This window comes from Rana temporaria, chromosome 2, assembly GCF_905171775.1.
Source record: "Rana temporaria chromosome 2, aRanTem1.1, whole genome shotgun sequence".
Lineage (NCBI taxonomy): Eukaryota > Metazoa > Chordata > Amphibia > Anura > Ranidae > Rana > Rana temporaria.
This window is the reverse complement of record NC_053490.1, coordinates 110052177-110077467: the sequence shown is the minus strand read 5'-3', so window position 1 is coordinate 110077467 and position 25291 is coordinate 110052177. Positions and strand designations below refer to the sequence as shown.

The window sequence follows — 25291 nt, the reverse complement described above, 5'->3', positions numbered from 1 at the left end:
TGGATTAGACTACCTCTGGTCCTTGTTTTAGGTCCAGAAAAACTAAAAAAAAATGCATACTTCTTTTTTTATTTTTTTCGAACTGGGACTCGAGTGAAGTAAACTTATGTCCATTTACATCTGCCCGTCCAAAAACGTACTTTTGGAGCTTTATGTGGCTGGGCAGTCCTGATTGTACTGCCCATGTGAAAAGGGCTGAAGTGAGATAATACACTAATGAATTGATAAAAGGGAAAATGGGTGATGTTCATTTCAGCTGTCATATTTCAGTGCAGGTTAGATATGAAAACAAATATTTGCTTGCAATGGAAAACTTTCTCTGTGTACCCTTTGCTCTAGTTTTATACATGTAGGGCCTTATGAGATTTTTTTGTTTTTTCTTCCAGCAGTGCAGAAGTTAAAGCACAAGCACTTCCTGTGCATGTTTTTCTCAAAGCATACACTGCACACTTCCTGCACAATAATGACAGGATGTAAACTAGAGGAACGATCCCAGGCAGTTTTATACCTGGGTTAGAATGCATGATGCCTTCAACTTTCACTGCGAGCATCCAGTCCCAGGCAGCAAATCTCTCCATGGTTTTCTTAGTCTTGAACCTATTGGTCACTGGCCAATGGGGGGAAAAATGTTAAGAATTTAAAATCCATACAGCAAGCTATTTTTGTATAGGTGTTTGCTAAAAAAAAACAAGGGTGTTCTAATTCAAACAGAATACAGAAGCCATCTATCATTATAGTGGTCATATGCCAGTTCATGTGTCCTTCTTTTGATAGCTGATGAAGACTTATCACAGTTGCTTTCCAACTTGTTTTGTTGAGGCCTGTTGGTTACTTGATTTTTGAGATTTGTTCAGGCCTGCTTCAATCTCTCTAACCCTTTTGTACACTTCAGACCTGGCAACGCTGTACGATTCATCAGCTACGCTCAACTTTTTTAATGCTGCCCCCTTGTAAGTCCAGGGTACATTGTGGAATAACCCAAAGCATAATTTCCATCTCAATACTGATCTGACTTTTTTGTTGCAACTCGATTACTCCTATGGTGTAAAATGTGATTGTACAGTATGTGTAATTTGTTGGCGCTGTATTGGTACCGGTAATAAACTATGCAATTAAAACAGGACAACAAAAAATCTGGTCTACAGTTATGGTACCAAACTGGCCAGGGGTTGCCACCTGTGAATCCCTTAGAGCAGTGATGGCGAACCTTGGCACCCCAGATGTTTTGGAACTACATTTCCCATGATGCCCATGCACTCGGCAGTGTCATTAAGCCATGGAAAATGTAGTTCCAAAACATCTGGGGTGCCAAGGTTCGCCATCACTGCGCTAGAGCAACCTTTCTCAACTAGGGTTCTTGGATAATGAGATTTTCTATCTTTTAATATGTAACCACCATCGATCTTTAATTATCTGTAAGGGAAGCCTTTCTCTCACACATCACCAAAGTAAAAAGCATTCTTCTCACTGACCCCCCACCATGTACCATGAGCTGTTAATATGTAATTGGCATGGGTTCCCTGAGACCTGAAAGCTAGTTTGTTTTCCTCCATGTTCTAAAAGGGTTGATGGGCTGCCCCAGAGTATACATATGTATAATCTACCTGCCTGGAATTCTGCTGCAGTGCCACTTTGTTGCATAAGCATTGTTTGTGTTCTTCCCAAAATCATTCTAGGAGGCAGATGACCAGTTGCATTCTAACCTGTAGTACTAGTATTTGCTTTTGCTTTGCCTCATCTTTATATTGGTGTAGCGCCTGATTACTTCTAAGAACCGGTGCTAATTTAAATTTAGAGGGGGTCAGAGAGTGAGTTGGCTCTGACCAGGCTGATTTGTTTAAATTTAGGTCTGTCTCAGCTTGGCTGTGCTGTGGGCTGATTCTGTCGCTTCTGGGGTGCTGATCTCACACCAGGACGACAGGTGGCGGCAGCGGAGTCAAGGTTTGTGTGCTTTTCCCCAGCAGCCTATCAGGAGGGGTTTTCCTCGTGCTCTGAATGCTGGGGGAGGGTATTTGAGACAGACGCCATTGGTCTGGGTCATCTTCCAGTGTGGCGCCCACCTTCAGGTGTCCATCCCCCGGCGAAATGGCCTTCCAGGCCGGGGTGCCACGCTGTGTTCCTGGTCCCGGGAACATTTGAGCTGTGGCTGGGGCCCAGTGATCGACTGGGTCCCTAATCCTAAGAAGATCCCAAGTGTTGTTCCTTTGAGAGAAAGCTGTTCGGTGGGAAGTCTGCCTGAGGAGAGCCAAGAGAGGCTGGCAATCCAATATGGTCTCGACCATCCACCAGGGCTCAAGATAACCGGGTACTGAGAGGCTGGACGTCGGTAACCTAACTGCAAACTACTTGAAGGAGATCCAGGTGCAAAGTCTATTAAGGAGGATTATCTCTGCTATCTCAATTCTAGGGAGGGTCTGTGGCAGAGACTTTTCCCTTAAGTTCCGAGTGATACTCTGGCTGCCAGGTCAGTGAGAGAGGCCTGTGCGAGTACACTAGACCCACTCTGGCTGGGTAATAAAAAGCACAAAGACACCTGTCGTGGACATTCCGTTACTACTACTTTCACCATACACCCCTAGACGGCGGAGGAGCCACAAGGTAACATGCCACCCAAAACAAACCAGCAGCTCCTTCGGGGGTAGTGCTACATTGGCTATAGTAAAAATAAGCAATTTTGGATAGTGAGAAATTTATTGGACTGTCCCACTGGAGAAACTGGCTTTCCCTTCAAGTTCCAGAACCACAACAGGAAGAGTATGGAGTCTTTTTCTAAAGTAGAGGGAATTCTCCTCCTTGTTTTTAACATTTGCCAGTAGAAATGCCCTCATTGGAAGGTTTCCTTTCGATACCTGTTGCAGAGACCAGTATAAAAATGTTGAATCTTTCAGTCCAAAAAAAGGATTTAACAGGCAGAACCATGTTTGTTTTGTATCCATGTACGCAAATCTCATTCACATGTTAATATGTTGGTGTCCGGAAACCAAGAATCCGCCACCCTTTGTATTGCTACACACATTCTTGGCTCGCTATGATGGTGCAAATTGTGTACTGTTTTTTTTGTTTTTTTTACATAAACGGTAAAACAAATTGTAACACTTGATTGGATTTGGCATTTTATAAAGCTGTACCCCCTGCTTTCACACATAGCCATCCTTGTCTTGCATCCAACAAAATGACTAAAACAAGGAAAGTCACATTAATGGCTAAACAAAGTGAGAGTTTGTTGGCTTAGCATTGTGTTTTGACTGCCTGCTGTAGGTCTGTGGTTTCCCACACCTGTTGCGATTTTCTAGTATTTGTAATGCTTCAAGGACGAGGGTGTTTTTATATTTTACCTCCTGTCTGTTTACAGCAGAATTTGGTCTTGAGTGTTGTAATAAATGACTACCAGTGCTTGTTACACCAGAGGATTTGTGTATTCAATTAATTTTTAAATTTGCAAAAAACCTTAACGTAAGTAGCTTCAACTTGGGGTTCTGTTATCCCCCCCATCACTGTGAGGCTGGACAATTAGATTTTCATGCATGCCTACCGTTCTACCAGAAGAGATGTTAATCCCCTGTTGATGATCCATGTTTAGAACATCTGTTCCCCCTTGGCGTGCTAATAGTCTAATATTAGAGACCAGAGTCGAGTCCGTTTGCAGAGGGTTAAAGGTCAAGATGACAGCTGGGGCCTGGAAATGAAGGGGTTAAGATGCCTACAGTAGATCTTGGAATAGGACCAAATGTATTCTTAAAGTCATTTGCTAGTATTCAGATACCAATAGATTTAGCAATGATGGCTCAAATGTTTGGGCACATAATCGCTGTCCCTTTTATGGTATGTTAATTTTCGCAATATTGGATGTAACATAACTTTCTATGAGATGGAAGTATCAAGATGATTTATCCAAGGTCACTAAGGGCGTGCTAAGGAATTTGATCAAAGGTATCCTGGCTGTCTGTTTCATGATTTGTGGTGGGTTCTGGCACTTTCAACATAACCTTGCCTTTTAATAATAAAATAAAGCCTAGTTGCATCACATATGCTGGTGTATTCAGATGTTTGGTGTCCACTTCTGTAAAAGGCTGCACATGGTCAGATTGACACTTGGGTAAGTTTTGGTGTTTGCTCAGTTGGTATTAAATGAGCTTTGTCCACACATTGCAAGTCCCAATAAGGGTCCATTCACACCAGCTGCTGCTTTACAATGCAGTGACGGATGTGCGGTGCAGGCAACGCTAATGCGTCAATCTCGGCACGTTACAATGTTCACTTTTAAAGGGTTAGTAAAGGGAAAAAAAAAATTCTTTAAAATAACAAACATGTCATACTTGCCTCCACTGTGCAGTTTGTTTTGCACAGAGTGGCCCCGATCCACATCTTCTGTGGTCCCTCTGCGGCTGTCTATGGTCCTCCCCACAAGTACTGACCACAGTCATGTGAGAGCCTGCATGGTGGTGAGTAATTGCGGGCGCCCTCCCATGATAAAGCGAGCGGCCATAGCCGCTCACTGTATCACTCGGCCCCGCCGTGTCACTGGATGTGATTGACGGCAGCGCCAGCCAATGGCTGCGCTGCTCTCAATCCATCCGCTCTAGCCAATCAGCGGCCAGGCTGAGCGGCAAAGAGGATCTCGGGACAGAGCGCAGGACTTTCGAGGGGTCAGGTAAGTATAACGGGGGCTCAGGGGGTGCTGGCAGCATCGGATTTTTTTTTTTACCTTTAATGCATAGATTGCATTAAGGTGAAACATTTTTTTACTTGTACAACTTCTTTAAGTCTTTTATTGAAATGTCACACAGTGACTGAAGTCTGATCTGAGATTTATTTGTATTTTACTGTAGAGTATTGCACAGGGCTGACTGGCACTATTTCAAGAACTTAAAGCCGGCTGCATCCACCTAGAGATGATTGGGGGGGGGGGGAATTCTATTGCGAATTTGAGCCGTTGCGATTTCTCAAATTAAGCTGGCCAGAACCACCTCTGGAGGGAGTCTATTCCACAATTTCACAGCTCTTACTGTGAAGAAACCTTCCCGTATTTGGAGATCAAATCTTTTTCCCTCTAGATGTAAAGGGTACCCCCTTGTTTGACAATTGTGCGGTCGTGCGACGCTGTACCCAAATAAAATTTACGTACTTTGTTTTCCATTAGTGTAGTTCACATCAGTGCGGTGCAAATCTGAGCTGTGGAAAAAAGAGTGCTGTGTGAGTTTAATCCATGTGCGATGCAAATTCAGCTCTATAGACAGGCATTCCCTGAAGACTAAAGTTTTCCTTGAGGGCTCTAGCCTATGAGGAAACCGCTTGTTTTTGAGACCCACATTTTACAGAATTGTGGATAACCTCTGTTTAAAAAAAAAGCTTGCGCTGAAAGGTGTGTTTTTTTTTTTTCTTTTTTTAAATCGTATATAACATTTCTTTGTGGTCTTAAAGCCATAGTAAAGTCTGTGTGTCCCTTCCCATGCCGGTATTGTGTCGGTTCAGTCCCTTCCCGTGCCGGTATTGTGCCGGTTCAGTCCCTTCCCGTGCCGGTTCAGTCCCTTCCCGTGCCGGTATTGTGCCGGTTCAGTCCCTTCCTATAGTTTTATGGTAAATGAAAGATGAGCACTCGCCCTCTCCTGCAATATTTTAAAAATTGTGTCTCTAAATGAGAAAAATACAGACATATATAGTTTTGTAGATTAATTTGGTTTCGGCTCTATGGTAATGTTTCCAGTGTCTAAAAATACTTGTTATAGAGCTGTTTTGTATGGCAGCTGATCACTGCTTTTAGTGAAAACCTTCATTATCTGCAGACAGATTTGCAATATGGAAAATCATTTTAAGTTTAATATTTGGGTCTTGTTACTGTTTAAAGCTTAAGTGTGGGCAAAAAAAATAACTTTTATTGTGCCACTAAGGTACTTCAATGTGTGCCTCACTGATGGCTGTTGATTTCTTCTTGACAAATTTTGCTGACGTTCAGCCTCTGATGTTGCCGCTGAAATTCTGGCAGGGAAACTGTCAGTAAGGACTGGAGTGTAGGGATCACGGAGGGTTGCTTGTTTGTAACTCAAAAAATTAGCTTTCTCTTTTCCCACTAATTTGTGAAGTGTTTAATTTCATGTGAGAGATGGGTGTGTCTCTGCTTCTTTTAGAATGCCAAAGCCTATATTGGTAGACTACCTAAGCTGTGGACTATGAGGCCTTTTGTTACCTGAGCTGCTCAAAAAATAGCTGTGGTCCTGCTTGTCTACTCTTACTGTACCGTGTTTTATGCCTATTGACTGCGTTATTGGGGACATTGATCTGCCATTTATCTAAAGGGTGGTACCCTTTAAAAGAAGTGATGGTGAACAGCCATCAATGGTACTTGAGCCTAGGACACACGGACCAAATGTCAGGTGGCATTGGCCAGTTCAATAGAAACCAGTGTCTCCCTGTCAGAATACAATAGCAAAGCAGGGAAGATTACTATACTAGTATCGAATTGAGCTGAGTTAAGGGGGAAAAAAACTATTAGTATGCAGGGATGGACTGGCCATTGGGACTACAGGGAGTTTCCCGGTGGGCCGATGGCTTAGTGGGCTGGCTTCAGTGACAGCGGACCGCCGCCCCCCTCCGCTCCTCTGTCTCTCCTTTCCTGCAGCGCTCCCCTCCTCTCCTTCCCCGCAGCGCTCACCTGGGGGGAACAAAGAAGCAGGGGGAGGACCAGAGGAGCAGGGATGACGGAGCAGCATGGGGGAGGGGACAGACAGCTGACTCAACAGCTATGGCCTGGGAGTTTCTCACTTCTGCATAATCTTGTCCCATAAGGGGGGGCACCAAACTGATTGCCCCGGGTGAAATAATGTCTAGCTTCCCCACTGGTACTGCCTATAAGAGTACCAGTACCAGCCGTTCTACTCTAATAAAGTAGAGCAGCTAGTGGCTAGTGAAGGGGGAGAGGGGGCTTGGGTGGCTGGGGTGGGGTGCAGAAGTTGAGCGGCCGCCATGGGAGAGACCTATCAAAGTGGGCCAGTCTGAATGAAGTCCAAGGCCACATTTTTGTCCCAGTCCAGCCCTGGTTGTATGTATGAGGTTTAATGCTGCATATAAGGTTCAAGATGTCGCTAGGGTGACCACATGTCCCGGATTGCCCGGGACAGTCTCGCATTTTGCAGGTCTGTCCCAGGCACATTCATTCCAGGACAATACAGTGTCCCCAGAATGAAACTGACACAGCCTCCCCCAGGCAAATCTGATGCCCCCAAAAAAGGCCACCACATCACCACTCACTGACAGTACTTGTCCTGGCTGGGAATGCCTGGAGGAGCACAATCCCGCCCCCTGCTTGTGATTGGAGAAATCATAAATCCCGCCTCTCGTGGTGTGATTCGTTACAGCACAAGCTGATTTTTGGGAAGGGAGGGTGTCCCTGAATGGTAGTTTGGAAATGTGGTCACCCTAGATGTTGCTGCATCATTAACCATTCACATCTGTAGTGATTTTTGCTTCATGGGTGGAGGGGTCACAAATAACTGGCCAGTCCTGGGTTTAAATGCCAAGTCCACCTTTAAATTAATGCACATTTTCTGGGGAGAATTTTTTTTTTTTTTTACTTTTTGGGGGGCGGGGGACATTCAGACTGCAAAGCATTGCAACCTGAATCAGGAATGCAATTCCAGGCTCCTGCCAACTCTTCCTCCACTTCTGTTTCCTTACTGAAGTACAGACTTTCAGAGAACCTTGCAGGCCTTACAGTGACCGATGCAATGGCCAGCTTTCTAGGCATCATGAATCACTGGCAGCTGGTAACCTTTTCAGGGTGGGCCTAAAGCCTTCTTGTGATTACACAATGTAATGTTTGACATTGGGTGGGGAGTAGGGCACAGCTATGGCGGTCTTCCACAGAGAAAATCTAGTCCTGACAATCAATAACCACAGTTACAATTTTTGTTGGGAATTCCATGGTCTTATTTTATTTTATTTTTTTCTTAAATCGGCAAATGGCAGAAAGTCTTTTGATAATAACCCTTTTAATGTGGAATGCAGGATTAGCTTTTAGGCAAATTGCACAAAGTTACTTCTAACAAAAGGCATGTTTGCAACATAATGATCAAGACTTTATTACATCTGCAATATATTTATTTTTTACAATTTTTGTTATTTGGTAAAATTTGCTGCTGTTTTTTTCTAAGAGCATGGCTGTGTTTCTTGTAAAGAAAATGTGTCATGAATATTAAAACGTGTCACATCCATGAATTCCTTGCACACCTTGTACTGGGGCTCATTTTGCCTGCAGTGACTGCGTGACCGCATCACCTCCCACCCACTGCTCACACCCAGCAAACCAGCTGTGTGCATGTGACCCCTGCTGCCTGTTATGCTTGGAATTGATTTCGGCGTGTGTGTGTTTAGGGGCCATTGTCACGGCAACAAGGAAACAGCTGGATGAAAGGGGTATATTGTGCATATAGCATAGGGTGTGGATGGAGATTGGAGGGGGAGGGGGGGGGGTTCATGACTTGCAACAAAATAGTAGGTGAAGGAGTACATGGATCATTTGTGAAATGCTATCATTTTATAGTAAATCATAGCCTGAAATATCTTGAAGAAAACTGAAATATGATCAGTTTACACATTATTTACTTTCATTAACTTGCAATAATTAAATGAGAGGATAGATAAATGAGAGGAGGATAGATAAATGAGAGGAGGATGGATAAATGAGAGGAGGATGGATAAATGAGAGGAGGATGGATAAATGAGAGGAGGATGGATAAATGAGAGGAGGATGGATAAATGAGAGGAGGATGGATAAATGAGAGGAGGATGGATAAATGAGAGGAGGATGGATAAATGAGAGGAGGATGGATAAATGAGAGGAGGATGGATAAATGAGAGGAGGATGGATAAATGAGAGGAGGATGGATAAATGAGAGGAGGATGGATAAATGAGAGGAGGATGGATAAATGAGAGGAGGATGGATAAATGAGAGGAGGATGGATAAATGAGAGGAGGATGGATAGATGTTCGGCCCAAAATCCTCTCGTCTGTGGCAGAGACTTTACCAAATTTTCCGTGCACCATCTCGACTGCTAGGCTAGTGAGAGGGGCCTATCCGGGTGCATAATACCCACTCTGGCTAGCGTGGCGACGAAAGCTGTGTTACTGGAAGCAGAAATGTTTCCGGACAGAAGTTGTGCACCTGACCCTTTTACCTGTTACCCTTCCACCTCTTCAACTACTTTTTACAAAGTTCAGCAAATCAAAGAAAAAGTCTAAGGTGTGGACATTGAACTTTTTCTCAACTCTCATCTGATATCCCAGACGGTGAGGAAATATAGGTAACATGCCACCCAAAACAATTCAGCAGCTCCTACGGGGGTAGTGCTAGCTGTATAATTTATTATAAAAAAAAAAATTGCGTGGCACTGCCCACCACTCCTTTAAATTTTTTTTTTTTTTTTTTATTCTCGGACCTTTATTTTTTCTGGCGTTAAGATGAAAGTAAAGCCTCATACACACTATTATTTTTTTTTTCCCCCTTCAACAAACTGACAGCTGAGGTCGGAGCTACTGTGCTAACAATCTGATGTTAGTACAGCAATCTCTCCTGCTGTGCTATTGTGTTCTGACAGGGGGACGGCCCCCCCACCAGGATACTCCGGCCAGCGCTTTCAGCCATTGGCTGAGAGCGATGACTAGGAGCCGGTCAGCAGATCGTTTTCAGCCATAAACCTTCTACAGAATTTGGCCAAATGGCTGGCTTCTGCCAGACTGGCTGCCATACACACAGGCATTCGCCCGTGTACTTGGCTTAAAGAAAAATCTTCCATTTGAACAGTGTTTGACCATTTTTCTAAGGTGAACCTCAGAGGTACGCAAATGCACAATTTTATAACCACCGTTTATGACCTCACAACACAGCAGGATTGATTTCCAAAACTGGAGATTGCAGAATCTGGTGCGCCTGTACATGGTAGCCAATCGGCTTCTAACAGCATGTTCAATTAAAACCGGAGAGAATGGAGAGATTTTTTATTTATTTTTTTCTTTCCTGCAACCACAAATGTTGCAGGAAAGAAAATTGTTTAATTCCCCTAACGACAAAGTCAGTGTTGATTGGGGGGGGGGGGGGGGATGTCTCTCCTGCTGAGCCACTGGGATGCCAGGAGAACATGGTGATTACTGATAGAGGCTATAAGCCTATATAGCTGCTGACAATCGCATGCAAGATCCGTCAGGCTGGTTGTACCCAAGTCGATCTCTCAACTTCGGTACATTCAGCCCATACATAGTTTGAATCTCGGCTAGTCCCTGATGAACCAGCCAAGATTTAAACCATCTATGACTGGCTAAGCTTTGGCAACCCGGAAGCTGATTGGTTTTATGTGGAGCTGCACCAGATTTTGCACTCTCCAGTTTTAGTAAATCAACCCCTGGGTGTACAGGATTACATAAGAAATCATTCCCACTACGTCATAGTACATAGTGGTTGGACCTGAAGGGGATGAGGAATATTCAGTCATAATATACAATTCTGCTCTGTACAAATATATCTTGTTGGTACAATTCTCCTCCCACTGGTGTAGAAGTTTTAGAAAGTTTTATAATGGGATGCTGGGGTCTGTCTTGGGTATATGCTTGGTGCATTACTTGCATTTTATTCCTGAGATTTACTATATTTGAGCCTGTCCTACCACCAATATTTTTCATTTATGGGAAGTAGACACCCAAATATACATAATTTTTTTTATTTTTTTTTTGTATGTCTGCAAGCTTTGAAGTTCTAATTTCACTTTGCATTCCAGAACTCCCCTTTGTGTGTCTCTACGGTCATGTAACAGCTGTAGGAAGCTCTGGCGAGATCTCAGTAGTTTGGCTCGCTGCTTGTTTTTTGTGGCTAGTTACGCTAGAGGATGATACGTGTTCAATCTGGCAGAAATGCAGCATTTTGCAGGGATGAATGCCGAGCAATGGCGATGAAGAAAGTCAGAAGCGATTTAGTTATTTATCCCGGAGCCCTCCCTCTTTTTAATGACAGAGCCTTCAGATTCCAATCTGCTGTTTTCTCTCAGTTGTGTGTCCCCAGGTGACCCCTGAGTGAGAACGTGGCATGTCCATTACCGTTACACACACACACGAAGAATAAACCATTTTTCTCCTCAGTCTGGTCAGTGACCTAGAGAGCAGTTTGCCTAAATAGATTTCTTATTTGTTTAACTTTTTGTACCCTTTCAGTCAAAATTTTGGTTCCACTGGCTCTTAGTGTTAAAAGGATTGGCAAATTTTGTAGTAAGTAATTTAAGTAATGTTTTCATTTATGATCAGATTCCAAACCACTGGTATGTTTTTTGTTACAATTTTGTGTTTAATATTTTCGTCTCCTTGGTATAGCATTTGGATATCCCTAAACAATTTGTACATGGGGGGGGGGGGGGGTACTTTTATTCTCCAAATGTAATATTGAACATTAATAAACTACAGTTTCGTATGTTCATTTGATGTCAAGTAAATTAGTATTTCATTGCTGTAGATTTCCAGACTTGGTGTCACTGTTGTGGTCAAACTGCCTACTGTGAAGTCTTTGTATCGGAGAGGACTTTTAAATCATTGTTGGTGACTGTGCATGCTGGACCAAAGTCTGTGTACAGTTGTGCCGACTTTGGAGTGCAACTTTGGATTGATGGACAACTGTTGTACAACTGTTGCATTGTATAACATTCAGGAATGACTTTCTGAATTGTCCTGCTATTTTGTTTACATCAGGGTTTCTCGACTAGGAGTTCCCTGGGCAAGAAGAAATTTCTGCCTCTTGGGGTAAGTTCCGGCTGACACCAATAATCTTTTTAGATATCTGTAATGGGATAATTCTTCCCATTAACCACAAGTGTGAGGCTCATTCTTCCCACTGAATATAACACTAATGTATTGTGAGTTTTGTAGCTATAGCAATTTTTAGCAGTGGTTCCCTAAGCCTGGAAAATTATTTTCCTGTGTTTTAAAAAGGTTCAGAAAGGCTGATCTACATGGTAGATGGCTGACCGTGTAGGTTGCCCATCGTAAACATTGAACATGGTAGAATGGAAGCCGTAAACAGCCCTGCAATGAAGCAAAATTGTTGAATTTTTTTTTGATTGATAACATATTGTAACTAAAATATGGCTGGTAGGGAACCCTAAAGCAGTGGTTCTCGACTCCTGTCCTCGGGACCCACTAACAGGCCAGATTTTAAGTATTACATTGGGGAGATGCAGACTAGAATACTGCAAGCACTGAGCAGCAAATGATATTGCCTGTGATGTATTTCAGTTATCTTGCAAACCTGACCCGTTGGTGCTTCCTTCCTATATAAACTTAAAACTTGGATCCTTATGTTTGAATTTAAAACAAAGGCATGCCGTCTATGGATTTCACCATCTGGGATCCTCATTGTGTAAGATTTAAAAGGAGTTTTGAACCTCATTTTTGAACACTCATGAATGATGACACTGACACGTGAGCCATAATTTACTCCTTTTCAAGAAGGCCAATTTTTTTCCAAAAAGTCTGGGATTCTGGTGACGTGATAAGTGGAATACCATGCTTTTCTCAAATCTGAACTGCATAATAAACCAATCTTCTCAAAATACACACCCCATGCATGTGTATTCTTCCTTGAATCTTGAGGTGCTTTGAGTATTTCTTCCAGATCTGTTCATAAATCCAGTGTAAAACGTTGCCTCTGTGCAGGAGCTTCATGAAACGGTCATTGCTGCTCTCTCCTTCTGCAGGGTGACTGGTCATTTCTCCGCCCCCTGCTATAGTTTTCTGCAGGTGGCCTGTAGTGGGTGGGGCTCTGCTTTCTGCACAGGTTATGTAGTGTCGTCACTACAATTGCATGGTCATTTCTGGGTTTGCAAAGGCATTTGGTACAGAATGCGGATTAACTATCTATCCTTTGTGACTATTGGGAAATATATTTAAATGCAAGCTCTTGTGCCTGGAGCTTGAAGATGGAGCCACTGCATGAGATCACATGTTCATTCAGTGCAGACCTGAGTGCTGCTGACAGGCTTCTCTTGCTGCTTGCCGTATTTTGGCAGAGTTCTATACTTTGGAGCAGCTCCCAGCCAAAGATGTTTTTGTTGCTAAGACTTTAACTCCACTACTGCTAGAACAACCTGTGGGACAACGCATTTTTTTTTTTTTTCCTGCGCCCTTGGCCATGAGTGTTTGTAACTTTAATCCTCAGCAGAACAATGCAGCTAACTTCATTTTATAGTACGGTACATTGTAATTGAAATTTCGCGTTCCTTTGGTGCACTTTTTTCTCTTTTTGAATGTTTTAGCCAACTTGATTAACACTTTAACAGAGTGCTCTGCACATTTTTTTTTTTTCTCTGGGCTGTAAAAATACTTATCTGAAACTGAGTGATTCTTCTGTGACTTTTAGCATTATATATAGCGATTATATCGTGCAATGACCATAGACTGGTGCTTTGCTTCTTGACTTTAGAAAAAAGGGTAAATTTAAACTTTTAAAATTTACTTTCCTTTTTTGACCCTCCTTTTTTGACTTGACCTAACCCATGTTTAGCTAAATATTTGCCTAAATCATGTCCAACCGAGTCCTACCACATTGTTTTCCTCTTCCTGGCTAGGCCTTTTTTTCTTGCCATGTGCATATGCAGTGAAACCCCATAGCTTTTTATGGAGCCGTTTCCTGAGCATCTCTTGCACTGGAAGATGGCATTATAAGGCCTCATGCACACTGGACGTTTTTGGATGTTTTTACAGCTGCTGTTTTTTTGGCTTCAGACTTTTTTTTTTTTTTCTACAGTCAAACTCCCCATCATGTTATCCTATGTGTCCATGCACACATAGGCTGTTGGCAAGTGTTTTTGGCTGGGGTGTTATTTGGCTGTCAAAACAAAACAAAAACTAGTGGGTTCTGAGAGGAGTTTTTCAGCTTTAAAAATGCTGTAATGTCAAACACTGAAAAACACTCAAACTCGACTCCCCAGCGTGTTTTTTTTTTTTTTCCAAGGGTTTTTTATCCATTGAAAAAAATGTTTTAAACTATTGTAAAAAACGTTGAAAAAACGTACTGCAATGCTACTGGCGGTTTTTGTTTAAGGTCCAGTGTGCATGAGGCCTCAGTTTGTGTCTCTCTCTGTGTGACTTGTGAACCAGTTCTGCAGTTTCTGCTCATACCCATTGGCCACCTCTTCATGATATCACCACTCTTGGAGCCTGAGAGGAACCCCCCTTGAAAAGCTGTTGGGGGGGGGGGGGAGATTGGAGAGCATCCTCTACAGTGAAGAAGATGAAAGACTTGGGACCTGGCATATCATGTGATCAAGTAAATGGTGGTTTTAGTGGGCTGAGGAGTGGTTGTTTTATGTCCACCATTTATATTTTAAACTTTAATTTGCAAGTGGAAGAATTTTATTGGGATCTGCATGTGTGTTTTTTTTTTTTTTTTCCTAAATATGAGTGTGCAGGGCTCTGTCAGAAACCCCAAATAGCCCAGCTTTACTTTTAACCAAATAAATATTGCCTTCCTGCAACTTGGCCAGTCATGAAGATGCAGAAGTGAACATAATTGTGGTGCTCTGGCAAGTTTTCTACCAAATCTCCAGTCCTGGGGCCTGGTGTTAGGCCTCTTAGGCACTAAGCCCTATACTATGTGTTGGTAGAGTGTGCCCCCCAATAGAAATATACGATGTCTCTAGAGTGTGAACTAGGTAAAATCGGTCCCCTTCTTTTTTTTTTTTGTAAAAGCAGGTTGGGAATAGATACCATATACTGTAATTCTTGCATGCATTTTCCTACATGTCGAACAATTTTGTGCATAACGACTTGGCACCAGCTGTACTTTAAACTTGTAGTTTAGTTTCCAGAGCTTTAGCATATTGTCATTAAGATTTAATGCTCCAAATGGGGGTCTACATCTCAGGTTCCAGGGGAAAATTGAGGTCTGCCACCCATTTATGCACATGGTGGTGGCTTGGATCCATTATGGAGGGAGCCATATAGCAAGGAGATTAGACCCAGGATATGAGGGTCATTAACATTTTTGTTCAATGTGTCAGGGTAACCCTGCTAGGAGTTCAGATGATGAAATAAATAAAATGCTTCTACTGTAGGCACATAAATAACTGTTTTAAGGTTTGTAGGTTTCATTCTCTTTTGAGGTAGCTATAGAGGTAGCGTGGCGACAGCATACCAAATATTGCAACTGCAAGTCATTTTATGGTTTTCTGTCTTAACGGGTACACTTGACAACAGCGATATAAAAATGCCACCCCACCACACTCTTGAAATATTGGCACCTTGAGCCATGACCTGTGTGTTTTTTTTCCGCAGTTGCAGGTCAGGTTTAGTACTGCTTCCCTAGCTTATGTGTAGTTTATTTGGAATCATCTTTTTGGAATTTTCCCAGATCATTATGTTATGCTGACAGATATTTGTTGATCTGCCATTATGCATTGTTCTACTTTGGCCATTCCCAGTCAGTGTTTTTTTAATAATGAGGTATTGCTATGGTTATACCCATTGTGCTTGTTTCCTTCCAAATACTTTAAGCATTCCACTACACAGTGATTTCATCTGGAGTTGCATCTAGAATTCCTTGCATCGTTATGTGTTATTTCATTGGGGTTCCTTGTGCACACTCCCCCACCCCCTTCTTTCCTGAGACCAGGGTTACAAGTCAGGAACTCGCCATAGGATAATGCAGCCATTTCCGGCCTTTCAGCTGAGATGTCTGTTTTGGAGAGAAGTAGAACAATGCATTTCTGAACATTAACTCTTCAGAACCTTGGGGTGTTAACCTATATTGTTTTCTATCCAGTAGAGAGAGGGAGGATGTTCTTGATGGTAGCTAGTTGCTATACTGATGCAGTTGCTCAAGCATGCCTCCAGGCTGGAGGAAAAGGAAGCTTGTCTGTTTCCCGAAGGGAGGAGGCAGTCTAGGCTATCTCACCAAATTAGGCGATTGATATATGTCCTGATTTAAAGCTTTTGTGCTGATAAATTCTTTCTTGGCAGAATGACGTACTCATGACGGAAACTGCTACTCTTCCTTTCTTCCTTTTCTTTAGCCGGCTATTAAATATCTACACAAAGCTAGCTTTTGTGGAATTAGTTACTGGCAGAGACTTGTAAAACATTTTTTGTCTGAGTACGGTTATGTGCCACATGGCTAGCAAACTTTTTGAAGGTCTATTATAACTATTGCTTCAATTAAACCAGTGCTGGGGAAAATATGGTTGTCATTCTAAAAAAGCAAGCCCTTTTGAATATCGTACAGATCCAAAGGCTTCAACCCAGAAAAATATGGCAGATCAGGTGTGCTTGACTTCACCTGCTGCATGCTTGATCTTGGTAATTTATAACTTTTATAGCCCATTGAAGCCAGACATTTAGCATTTTCTGAAGGCAGCCAACACTGACGGCCTATATAATTTATTTTGGTCCTTGATTCTTTTAAAGCCCTTTTCCAGGCACATATTAAGGGGTGCACTAAATAAAGATTTTGGTGCCGAAACTGAAAATGCAGGATGCACTTAGAGTACCGAAGCTCAGTTTTTAAAAAATATATACATTTGTATATATCATTGTGTTGTATTTGACTATTTAATATCAATTTAAATTAATATGAATTTGTTGGCCATTAATGACACCTTTTTAGTGCAAGAAAAATGCAGCCTGCAGTCTGACCATCTCTTGTATCATGTCCTCAGTTTTTAACCATCTCTTGTATCATGTCTGCAACCTCTTACTTAAACTTAAACACGCTGCTAATGGTATTCGCAAAATGTCCATTCGGTGCACCTCTAGCAGACATGATACAGGAGATGGTCAGAAACTGCAGACGTGATAGAGGAGAATAATGCAACCTCACCAGTGCCCGGATCAAATCGCCGATCTCCCGCTGTCGCAGAACTGGATTTGACTTTCCCGGCCACAGTAACAATATCCCCATCTCCTGTGATGCATCACACTGATGTCCTGGCATCTATCACATAAGAGGGGACATTGTTACTGCTGCTGCCTGGACATTTCAGCTCCGTGAGACAGGGAGATCGACACTCTGTAAGGAGGGGAGGACAGAATGCACCCCCACAACGTGTGGCACAGGCCTCGCCCCCTTTTGGTGCCATTATCCGCACATTTTCTTTTGGCCACATGCTGAAAACCAGTGTGCGGCCAAAATTTTGGTGCACCACTAATTAACCCCCCCCCCCCTGTAACCCATCCTGCAGACTTTTTTTAGATCTACACAACATCCCAAACTTGGAGGCAGACATGGTACACATTTGGACTTTTTTTTTTACATGTTTAAAATCAATCCCCATGTTAAGCATTTAAATTTTGCTTCGCCAATAATACCACATTGTGCAGTGCCTGGCACACCTAACGCAAGGAGCAAATAATCCCTGCTGTTTCCAAGCTTGCTTGGTTAGCTATTATGTATAGTTTTCCATGGCGATTTACAACAAAAGCCATTTCATCAAGCAAACTTGTTGAATCTTCCAGTATTGCTTGGACTCTCTTTGTGCGCATTATGAGCGTGGAGAGAGCAAAAGTCACTGATCAGACAGCACCTAATCATTGTGCTTTCATGAAGCTAACACAAGGCTCTGTTCATGGTGACAAGTTTAGTGCCTGGGGCGTTCTACTGCAGAATTGGAGGATTATTCATACGGAGCATCAGTTTTAGAAAATGTCTCCATTCTGCTCTCAGTAGTTCATTGCAAGTCCTGTTATGCTAAATTATGGCAATTGTGAAGTAAATTAAAGCTGAACTCCAGCCTTCCCTTCAGTCTTGTACAGGCTCCTCTTCTGTACTGAAATGGCTTACTTTGATTTTGCTGCAACACTAGAAGCTTCAGCAAGTCCAATAGTGCTTGCCTCAATTTCATGGCTGGAGGACGTTTGGCACCATCTGGCTCTATTCTCCCCAGGCTGTGACTGTCCCTGGTCAATCATTGGATTTCAGTGCTTTCAGTTATGGAGGCTCAGCATCACATGTGGGCATTATTTGGGTTGTCTAGATGCAGGCACAGTCAGCCTAGGTAGGCCCACTTCTCTCAACCGACATCCATCAAGATATTTTGATTTGCAGTGGAATTGCTGTGTGCTGCCTCAGCCTATTACTTGGTGTGCGTATTTGGCTTGGGTTTTACTGTTTTGATTAGGACAGCTCTCATGAAATGGCCAGCACCAGAAGTGTATGCTTGTTATGCCATGCATGCCTGACCAATACAAGTTGATGAACACCAACTGAGAATAATGGGACAGTGCTCAAATCAGAAAGTTCCTTTTTTATCATATCGGTAAAACAATGCACACAGTAGTATGAGACTTCTTATAGCTCTGTTATCACCTACATTTCAAATTGCTGTAAGCAATCCATACCTCTTTTTTGCATTGCTCGTATTTATTTGCCAATATACAGAAACTCTTGACACTGTATATGTATTTCATTTTTAAGCACAGTAGTTGTAAATTTCACGTTAATCAAAGTATTTGTCATCTGTGTTTAATTGCTAAAATCCAAGGCCGAAAGTTTGATATGTGCTCCAGCACATCTCAAGTCATCCAATACATCTGATGCTATGGAATGAGGCGGCGTAACGTGAATATTATTTCTTGTTAACAGGTCAACACTTTGCAGCTGCTCACATTGTTGAGCAATGAAGTGCACCTGTGGCTGCCTCAATTTTCACAGCATTTAATAATGGCTCCTGTGAGATGCAGGTTAATGCTGGTTACAGGAGAGGGGAGGGAGCTGCCAGCATGAACACCTGTCCATGCATCAAAGAAGCTTTCTTAAGTGCTAAACCAAGCATGACAAAAGGGTAATCAACTGAGCAGAAGAGATTTTCATTAACATTCAGGAAAAGTTCCCTTTACCTGTATTGGCTATTCTTATCACAAAGTATGGCAGAAGTGGTAGAAGACATATTGCATGCTTCACACACAGCTCTGATTGTATGTTACATTATATACATACTGTAGTATTCTGGCATATAATTTGATGCATCCATATGTGGACACTGAGGCCTACAAGAGAAGGGAATAAGGCAGGCCCAACGTGTTTATAGCTAAGAGCACAGCAATTGGACATGGCTACAAAGCACCACATATTTGCCATGATTTAGAGGGGATAGTTAAATGGAGTATAAACCTATTCATGGTACACACTGTCCTTGAACCCAAGAAACACTGTATATACTAGAGTATAAGCCGACCCGAATATAAGCCGAGGCACCTAATTTTACCACAAAACTGGAAAAATGTATTGACTCGAGTATAAGCCTAGGGTTTCCATCTGCATGCCTCACTGTGCCCATGACTAGACTGACTTTTAACATGGGAGTCTATGGAAAGGGTGCCCGGGTTTGAAAAATTGGTGCTCCCCAGCCGTAGGTTCCCCAGACAACAAACATTGCACACTTGTAGAGAAAAAAATGGGGCTACATATGTGCCAAGTTCCGGGTCCAGGGGACCTACGGCCGGCCGGTACCAGGTCCCCAAAGTCCGGGAGATCAGGCATAAAAAGGTGACTCGAGTATAACCGGGGGGGGGGGGGGGGGTGGTATTGTCAGCACAAAAAAAATTGCTGAAAAACTCGGCTTATACTCCAAGTATATATGGTAATCAGATTTATGGACACACAACCATAAACACATCTGCAGGGGCGTCCCTTACTACCAAAAACATAAACCTCTCTGAGGACAAAATTGGTACCATACTGACCCAACCAGAAACCTGAAGGCATCTGTCACTTCATAGTAAAAAAAAAAAACTGAACTGTAAAAGTAGCATGTAATATCTTACCTGTGGCCTGGATCTTCAATCCTCGATTTGCTGCCGGTATGTCATACTTCTAAATGTGTTGAATACCCGCTCTTCCCCTCACACACCATCTGAAAAGTTTTAACTATGTTGTGTGTGTATATATTTGTATATTAATTGCATTTATATATTTTATTGTACTAGAATGTGGTTTTATCTTGCTTTCCTATAGAGTACTAACAACTGCTTCCTTTTTACAGTGTTAGTGTTCTGATTGGAGCCCCCAAAGCAAACACAAGTCAGCCAGATGTGTCAGAAGGAGGAGCAGTGTATTATTGTCCCTGGCAGAGAAATGACAGCGATTGCACTCCAATCCCATTTGATACAAAAGGTAGGTGTACCTGGATGTTCCTATAACTGTAACTTGTGTTTAAGATTGCAGTAGAAGGAGCTCATCATTTGGCATGTGCTTCTTTAAAATAGTGTAGCATTATGCATAAAGATACTTTTTATGAGACTTGCAGCAGACTTCATGGCGAGTAGCATTGTGAACTTACAGCTAATATGGAATCTTTTGGATCGCCATGTTCTGGCAGCACATGAAAAGGGTACTTGCTAGCAGTTCTAAATGGGCATTAAGTAAAATCTTTCAGTGCTGCATGCATGTTGAAAAGTTCACCCAAACGAATGCTTGTTTTGTGTGAAAATTACTCCTATCTCGCCAAAATCTGCAGCAAATTTTCCCACAAAGTCTTGGCTTGGTGCACTACCATCATAAGACATAAACTAGGGGTGGGTGGGGGTCTGGCTTCACAATTGACATGCTATGTTATAATGTTCCAGAAATTGAAAATCTATTAATATAAATCTTTCATAATGGCTGCAGCAAGTAGTTGGGGCTGCGAATAAATGTGCCAAGATCGCTCCATCCGTGTCCTACCCAAGAGGACCACATGCTATCACAAACATGGCTCTAGAGTAAAAAGGGTACACATTGGACTGCAGTCTGACACTCCCTGGTGGTGCTAGGTAATATCTAGCATTCCCAGTGTTTAGGAGCAACAGTGTGGACCAGCATTGTGACCCTTTGAACCTTTTTAGCATGTCCTGTATCCAACCATGAATATACTTCTGATTTTGTTTGTTTATTTGGACACTGCAATGTTTTCAACAGTTCTGACTTTTTATGTTCAATAGTCTTTATGGAAAGTTTGACCGCATACAATGGTTTTATTTATTTTTTTAAGTATAATTTTATACAGAAAATTAAGTGCTCGTTCACACTACCGCGACTTGGGATCTGACTTGTGTCGCCCGAGAGCTGTCTTAATGTACACTACTGAAGTCGCTCCGACTTCAGAAAAGGTTCCTGTACTACTTCAATCCGACTTGTACCCATTGATTTCAATGGAAGTTGCCTCCAAAGTCGGATCACTTAACTGAAGCAACTTTACAGGAAGCGAAAATCGTTCTCAGGCAAACCCCTCCCTCAGAGCTGATTGTTTGATTGGCCACTGGCAAAGTTGCCTGTCCTGGTAGCGCCTCGAAGTTGCCTTGCAAAGTCATGCTGACTTTCATGTCGCTGTAGTGTGAACCGGCACTTAAACTGACAAATATCATAATAGACCTGTTTTTAATTTATAAAGAAAGCAAACATTTGAAGCAGCCTTACTAATGCATTATGTTTTGGAAAGTAGAGAACTCTGGAGTTTTCTGAAATGCCTATAGGTAGGTTATAACGTTCAATGACAATTGCATGTCAGTGAGGTGTGGCGTTTCTTCAGGAGTCAAGATGGTTCCTTACTAAAACACTCCTGGTTATGCAAAGTTTGACTGTCCAGTCAAGCTTGGCACACAAACTTGACTGGACAGAATTGTCGATGGTTTTAACAGCAAAACTTTTCATATACATGCATTTTAACTGTAATTCCCAACGTTCAGAAACTTTTAACAGTCTTCTATTTGCAAAAAAATAAATAAAACACTTTTAGATGCCCCAAGGTGGTCTTAGCCCATCTCTACATCAAGGGAATTAATCTCCCCTCAGTTGTTGTTTGAAGGTACACCTGTAGGACAACTTGTCAGATCTTTGGCATGAGCACAGTAAATTATGGATGAAATCATTGTGACAGCTACTACACTCCTCTCCTGGGGCTCTGTATTGCTCAATTATATTTTACATTGTTTACACTTTCTGTCATAATTCTCTGAAATTGTATCTTTTGCATCAACAACCTTTTTTGGAGGTGATTCATGATCAAGGCTATGCTCATCTGTTCAAAGTTTACATATGGACATCTGGGAATAATGGATGGTAGTCTTCTGTTCATGGAGAACAAACATCTGCAGTATGTAATTGGTGTACTGCACATACAAGCCTGTCATGGCCAAAAAATATATATCTAGGAATTAATAATTCAAAAATAACAAATTGTGGCATATTGCACACTGCGGTCTTCTGTCCCTTTTTTTTTTTTTTTTTTTTTTGTACGCATCTGCAGCCTGAAAGTTTAGTGAGAATGAATGCTTTGAGTAGTTGATTACGCATTATTACATCTTTGGACACTGCAAGGATCAGATTTTAATAGCTGCATGTGTGGAACAAACCAACCTGACTTTTCCTCAATAGAGCTTGCTACCAATATCAATGGGGGATATAATTACTTAATTTTGGAATCATAATTGCCTACATTTATTTCCTTGAATGGTATTGTATAGCATTAATCAAGCCCATGCAGCTCGAGCCTCCAAGGGAATCAACACATTTGAGCATGTTGCTGGAATTCAGATGATTTTGAACCCCCAATATGGCAGCAGAATTGCTGCAGCACAGCTGAATGTGTTGAGAAACTTAGCGCCTGGACTTTTCTTTAATAATTCTGTGTAGCATAGGTAGTTGTGTTGCAAAGAAGCAGCTGGCAGGACTTTTTTTCAATGTCCTGCCAGCTCAGCGCCCCAGTGTGAAAGCACTAGGGCTGTTGTATAGCATTATAATGCTTTGACATCCTGCCAGCGCAGCGCCCCAGTGTGAAAGCACTCAGGCTTTCACACAGGGATTGCAGTCGAAGCGCCTGAAAAAAGTCTACAGTGTGAAAGGGGTCCAAGTGTGAGGTCACAAATCATGAGGTGAGCGCATATTTAAATGGGGAGCACTGTGGTGAATTAATGTAAGCCCTTGTGAAGATTAAGCAAGTCTTCTACTTGCAGTGAATTTCACTTGATTGCACTGAAGCACTGGATCCACTACATTTCTACTTTCTTTGAGAAATGGCCTTGTTTTACCCACCCATTATTTTTTTTATTTTTTTTGTGATTTACACGTTAAAAGATGTAAAAATTTTGGTTTGTTTTAGGTTTAATATTTCATGGCTATATTAGCGCAGCAATTTATTTAGATTTTGCACCAAAAGTCCTGTATGCTGCATCTTTGGTGCACTTTCAGAAAATGAAGCAAAGAAAATGACCTAATAGAAGTTTATGGGACCATGGCGGAAACTGCGGATACACGCATGTCAAACCGCAGCATACAAGTTTGAAACATGCCTCAGAAGCTACAGCAAGTCAGAATCCAGCACATCTCTCCTGACTGGAGGACCTCCAGCGTCATCCACCGCTCCTGTCCAAAGGCTGAACTTGTTTTTTTTTTTTTTCTTTCTGCTAACCATAAGGACACATCATTGGTATATATTAGGGTGATTTTATTAGTGCTGCAATAAAGAAAGCAGCATAATGTATCAAGTCTTGGTGTTAACCCAACAAAACGGAGTAATCAATGGGGGAGGAACTACTACTTTTTTATTTTATTTTTTCTAGTGTTTTATTTTTTTAATTTTTTTTTAATTTGCATCTGAAATTTTTCAGGTGACCGCTTTCATGATTTCCCGACCAAAGATCTGAATTCAACAACTTTGGAACAGGTGGACTATAAATCTGGCCAATGGTTTGGCGCAACTGTTCGATCGCATGGCAACTCTATACTGGTATGTGTTTTCATATTACACTTTAAAGCTGGACTCAAGGCACAATTTTGATTTCAGTATATTCCTTCATGGCTACAAAAAGTGTAAATCCACTTTTTGTGCACCAAATTCCTTTGCAAACCCAGTTATGGCATTGTAAAATTCACCTGGTTATCCTCATTGTGTTGCACAGTCTTTGCAGATAGTAGCACTGCATGCAGGAAACTACAGGATGGGGCAGAGATACAAGACCAGTCACCCTGCACAAGGAGAGGGCAGCAGTGACTCGGGTTTATTACAGGACACTCGGGCAGCGTTTTTACACTGGATTGCTTGCCCAGATATAGAATACACAAAGCACATCCAGATGATAAAAGTATACATGTACTTGGACTATATCGACTTATCCTTCAGTTTGGCTTTAAAGTGACTGTAAACCCTTACATATACCCAATGAAGTGGCTAACCAATCTACCTACATAAGTTGTACCCTCTTCTTCCTTTTTTTTTTTTTCTGCTTTGCGTTCAAAGTGTAGAGCTTATACAGCATTTCTGAGCTTCAGTAGGCAGGGGGCAGAGATGAAGTTGCACTCTGCAGGAGAGCTCTGAGAGCTAAATGGAGGAAGCCATAGAGCAGAGGCTGACAAGCATAGGCTGTATACTGCACTCGCTCCCCGTCACCTTTTTAACTCTCGGTGTCAGAAAAACTTGTCAGAAGTGACTGCTCTGGATTGAGACAAGTGCACACTATAAAGGGATATGCTTTGTTCATATTTCATGTCTGAGGTTTACAACCACTTTAAATACTGTGTGTAAAAAATTCATCATATTCTAGTTTAGGATGCAAAAAAAGTTTGCAAAATCAGATGGCTCAGTTTTAGAGAAACGTATAAATTGTGAAATTTTAAGTGCTTCCTTTTGCACAATTTGTTGTACTGAGATTTAAAGGAGAAAAGCAAGTGCAATCATTGATTTGATCTCTGTAGAGAATGTTATATACCCATGCACTCCCCTATGTTTTTTAAATTGTGGAGCTCTGCCGTAAGATGCTCAAACCCTAAGCATCTGAAGTGAAATTAAAGAAAGTGCAGCAATACTAGTAAAATGTGCCCATATAACATATTGCGGAGGTAATTTCATTGACATATGGGCACGTTTTTACTGTAGCTTTGCGCTTTTTAAAAATGTAACTTTAAGCCTGTCGGATCGAATCCTGGCAAGTTCAGCAGGGCCAAGATTTAAACCAGCTAGGGGCAGGCTGACTGTCGATCCATCAATTGATACCACCAGCATGTTGGATTTTTACATGTGATTATTACCAGCCACTATAGCTGCTAGCAGTAATCGCTATGTTCTGGCAGGGGAACCCATTTTTTGCAGGAAAGAAAATCGCACTTTGGGCCTGCCTTAGACAGCACAGACGGTTGGACAGAGGTTACAAAAAAAGCATATGCAAATAAACTGTTGCATAGACTTTACTAATGGGCAGCATGATTTTCCCCTAAATTTATTGCTGCTTGGCCTGCTAAATGTCCTTTGAATGTGTTTATATAGCTCTGATTTCCTTCTTGCAGTTATATTGTCTTGT

General features: G+C 42.0%; 1 protein-coding gene across 1 annotated transcript in view; it reads left to right on the top strand.

Moving 5' to 3' along the window:
* ITGA5 (integrin subunit alpha 5) overlaps positions 1–25291 on the top strand; it is a 138158-nt gene that overhangs the window by 40884 nt on the left and 71983 nt on the right. The window contains exons 2-3 of the mRNA XM_040340756.1: positions 20005–20135; positions 23606–23724. Coding sequence (XP_040196690.1) covers positions 20005–20135; positions 23606–23724 — 250 coding nt within the window. The remainder of the gene's footprint in view (positions 1–20004; positions 20136–23605; positions 23725–25291) is intronic.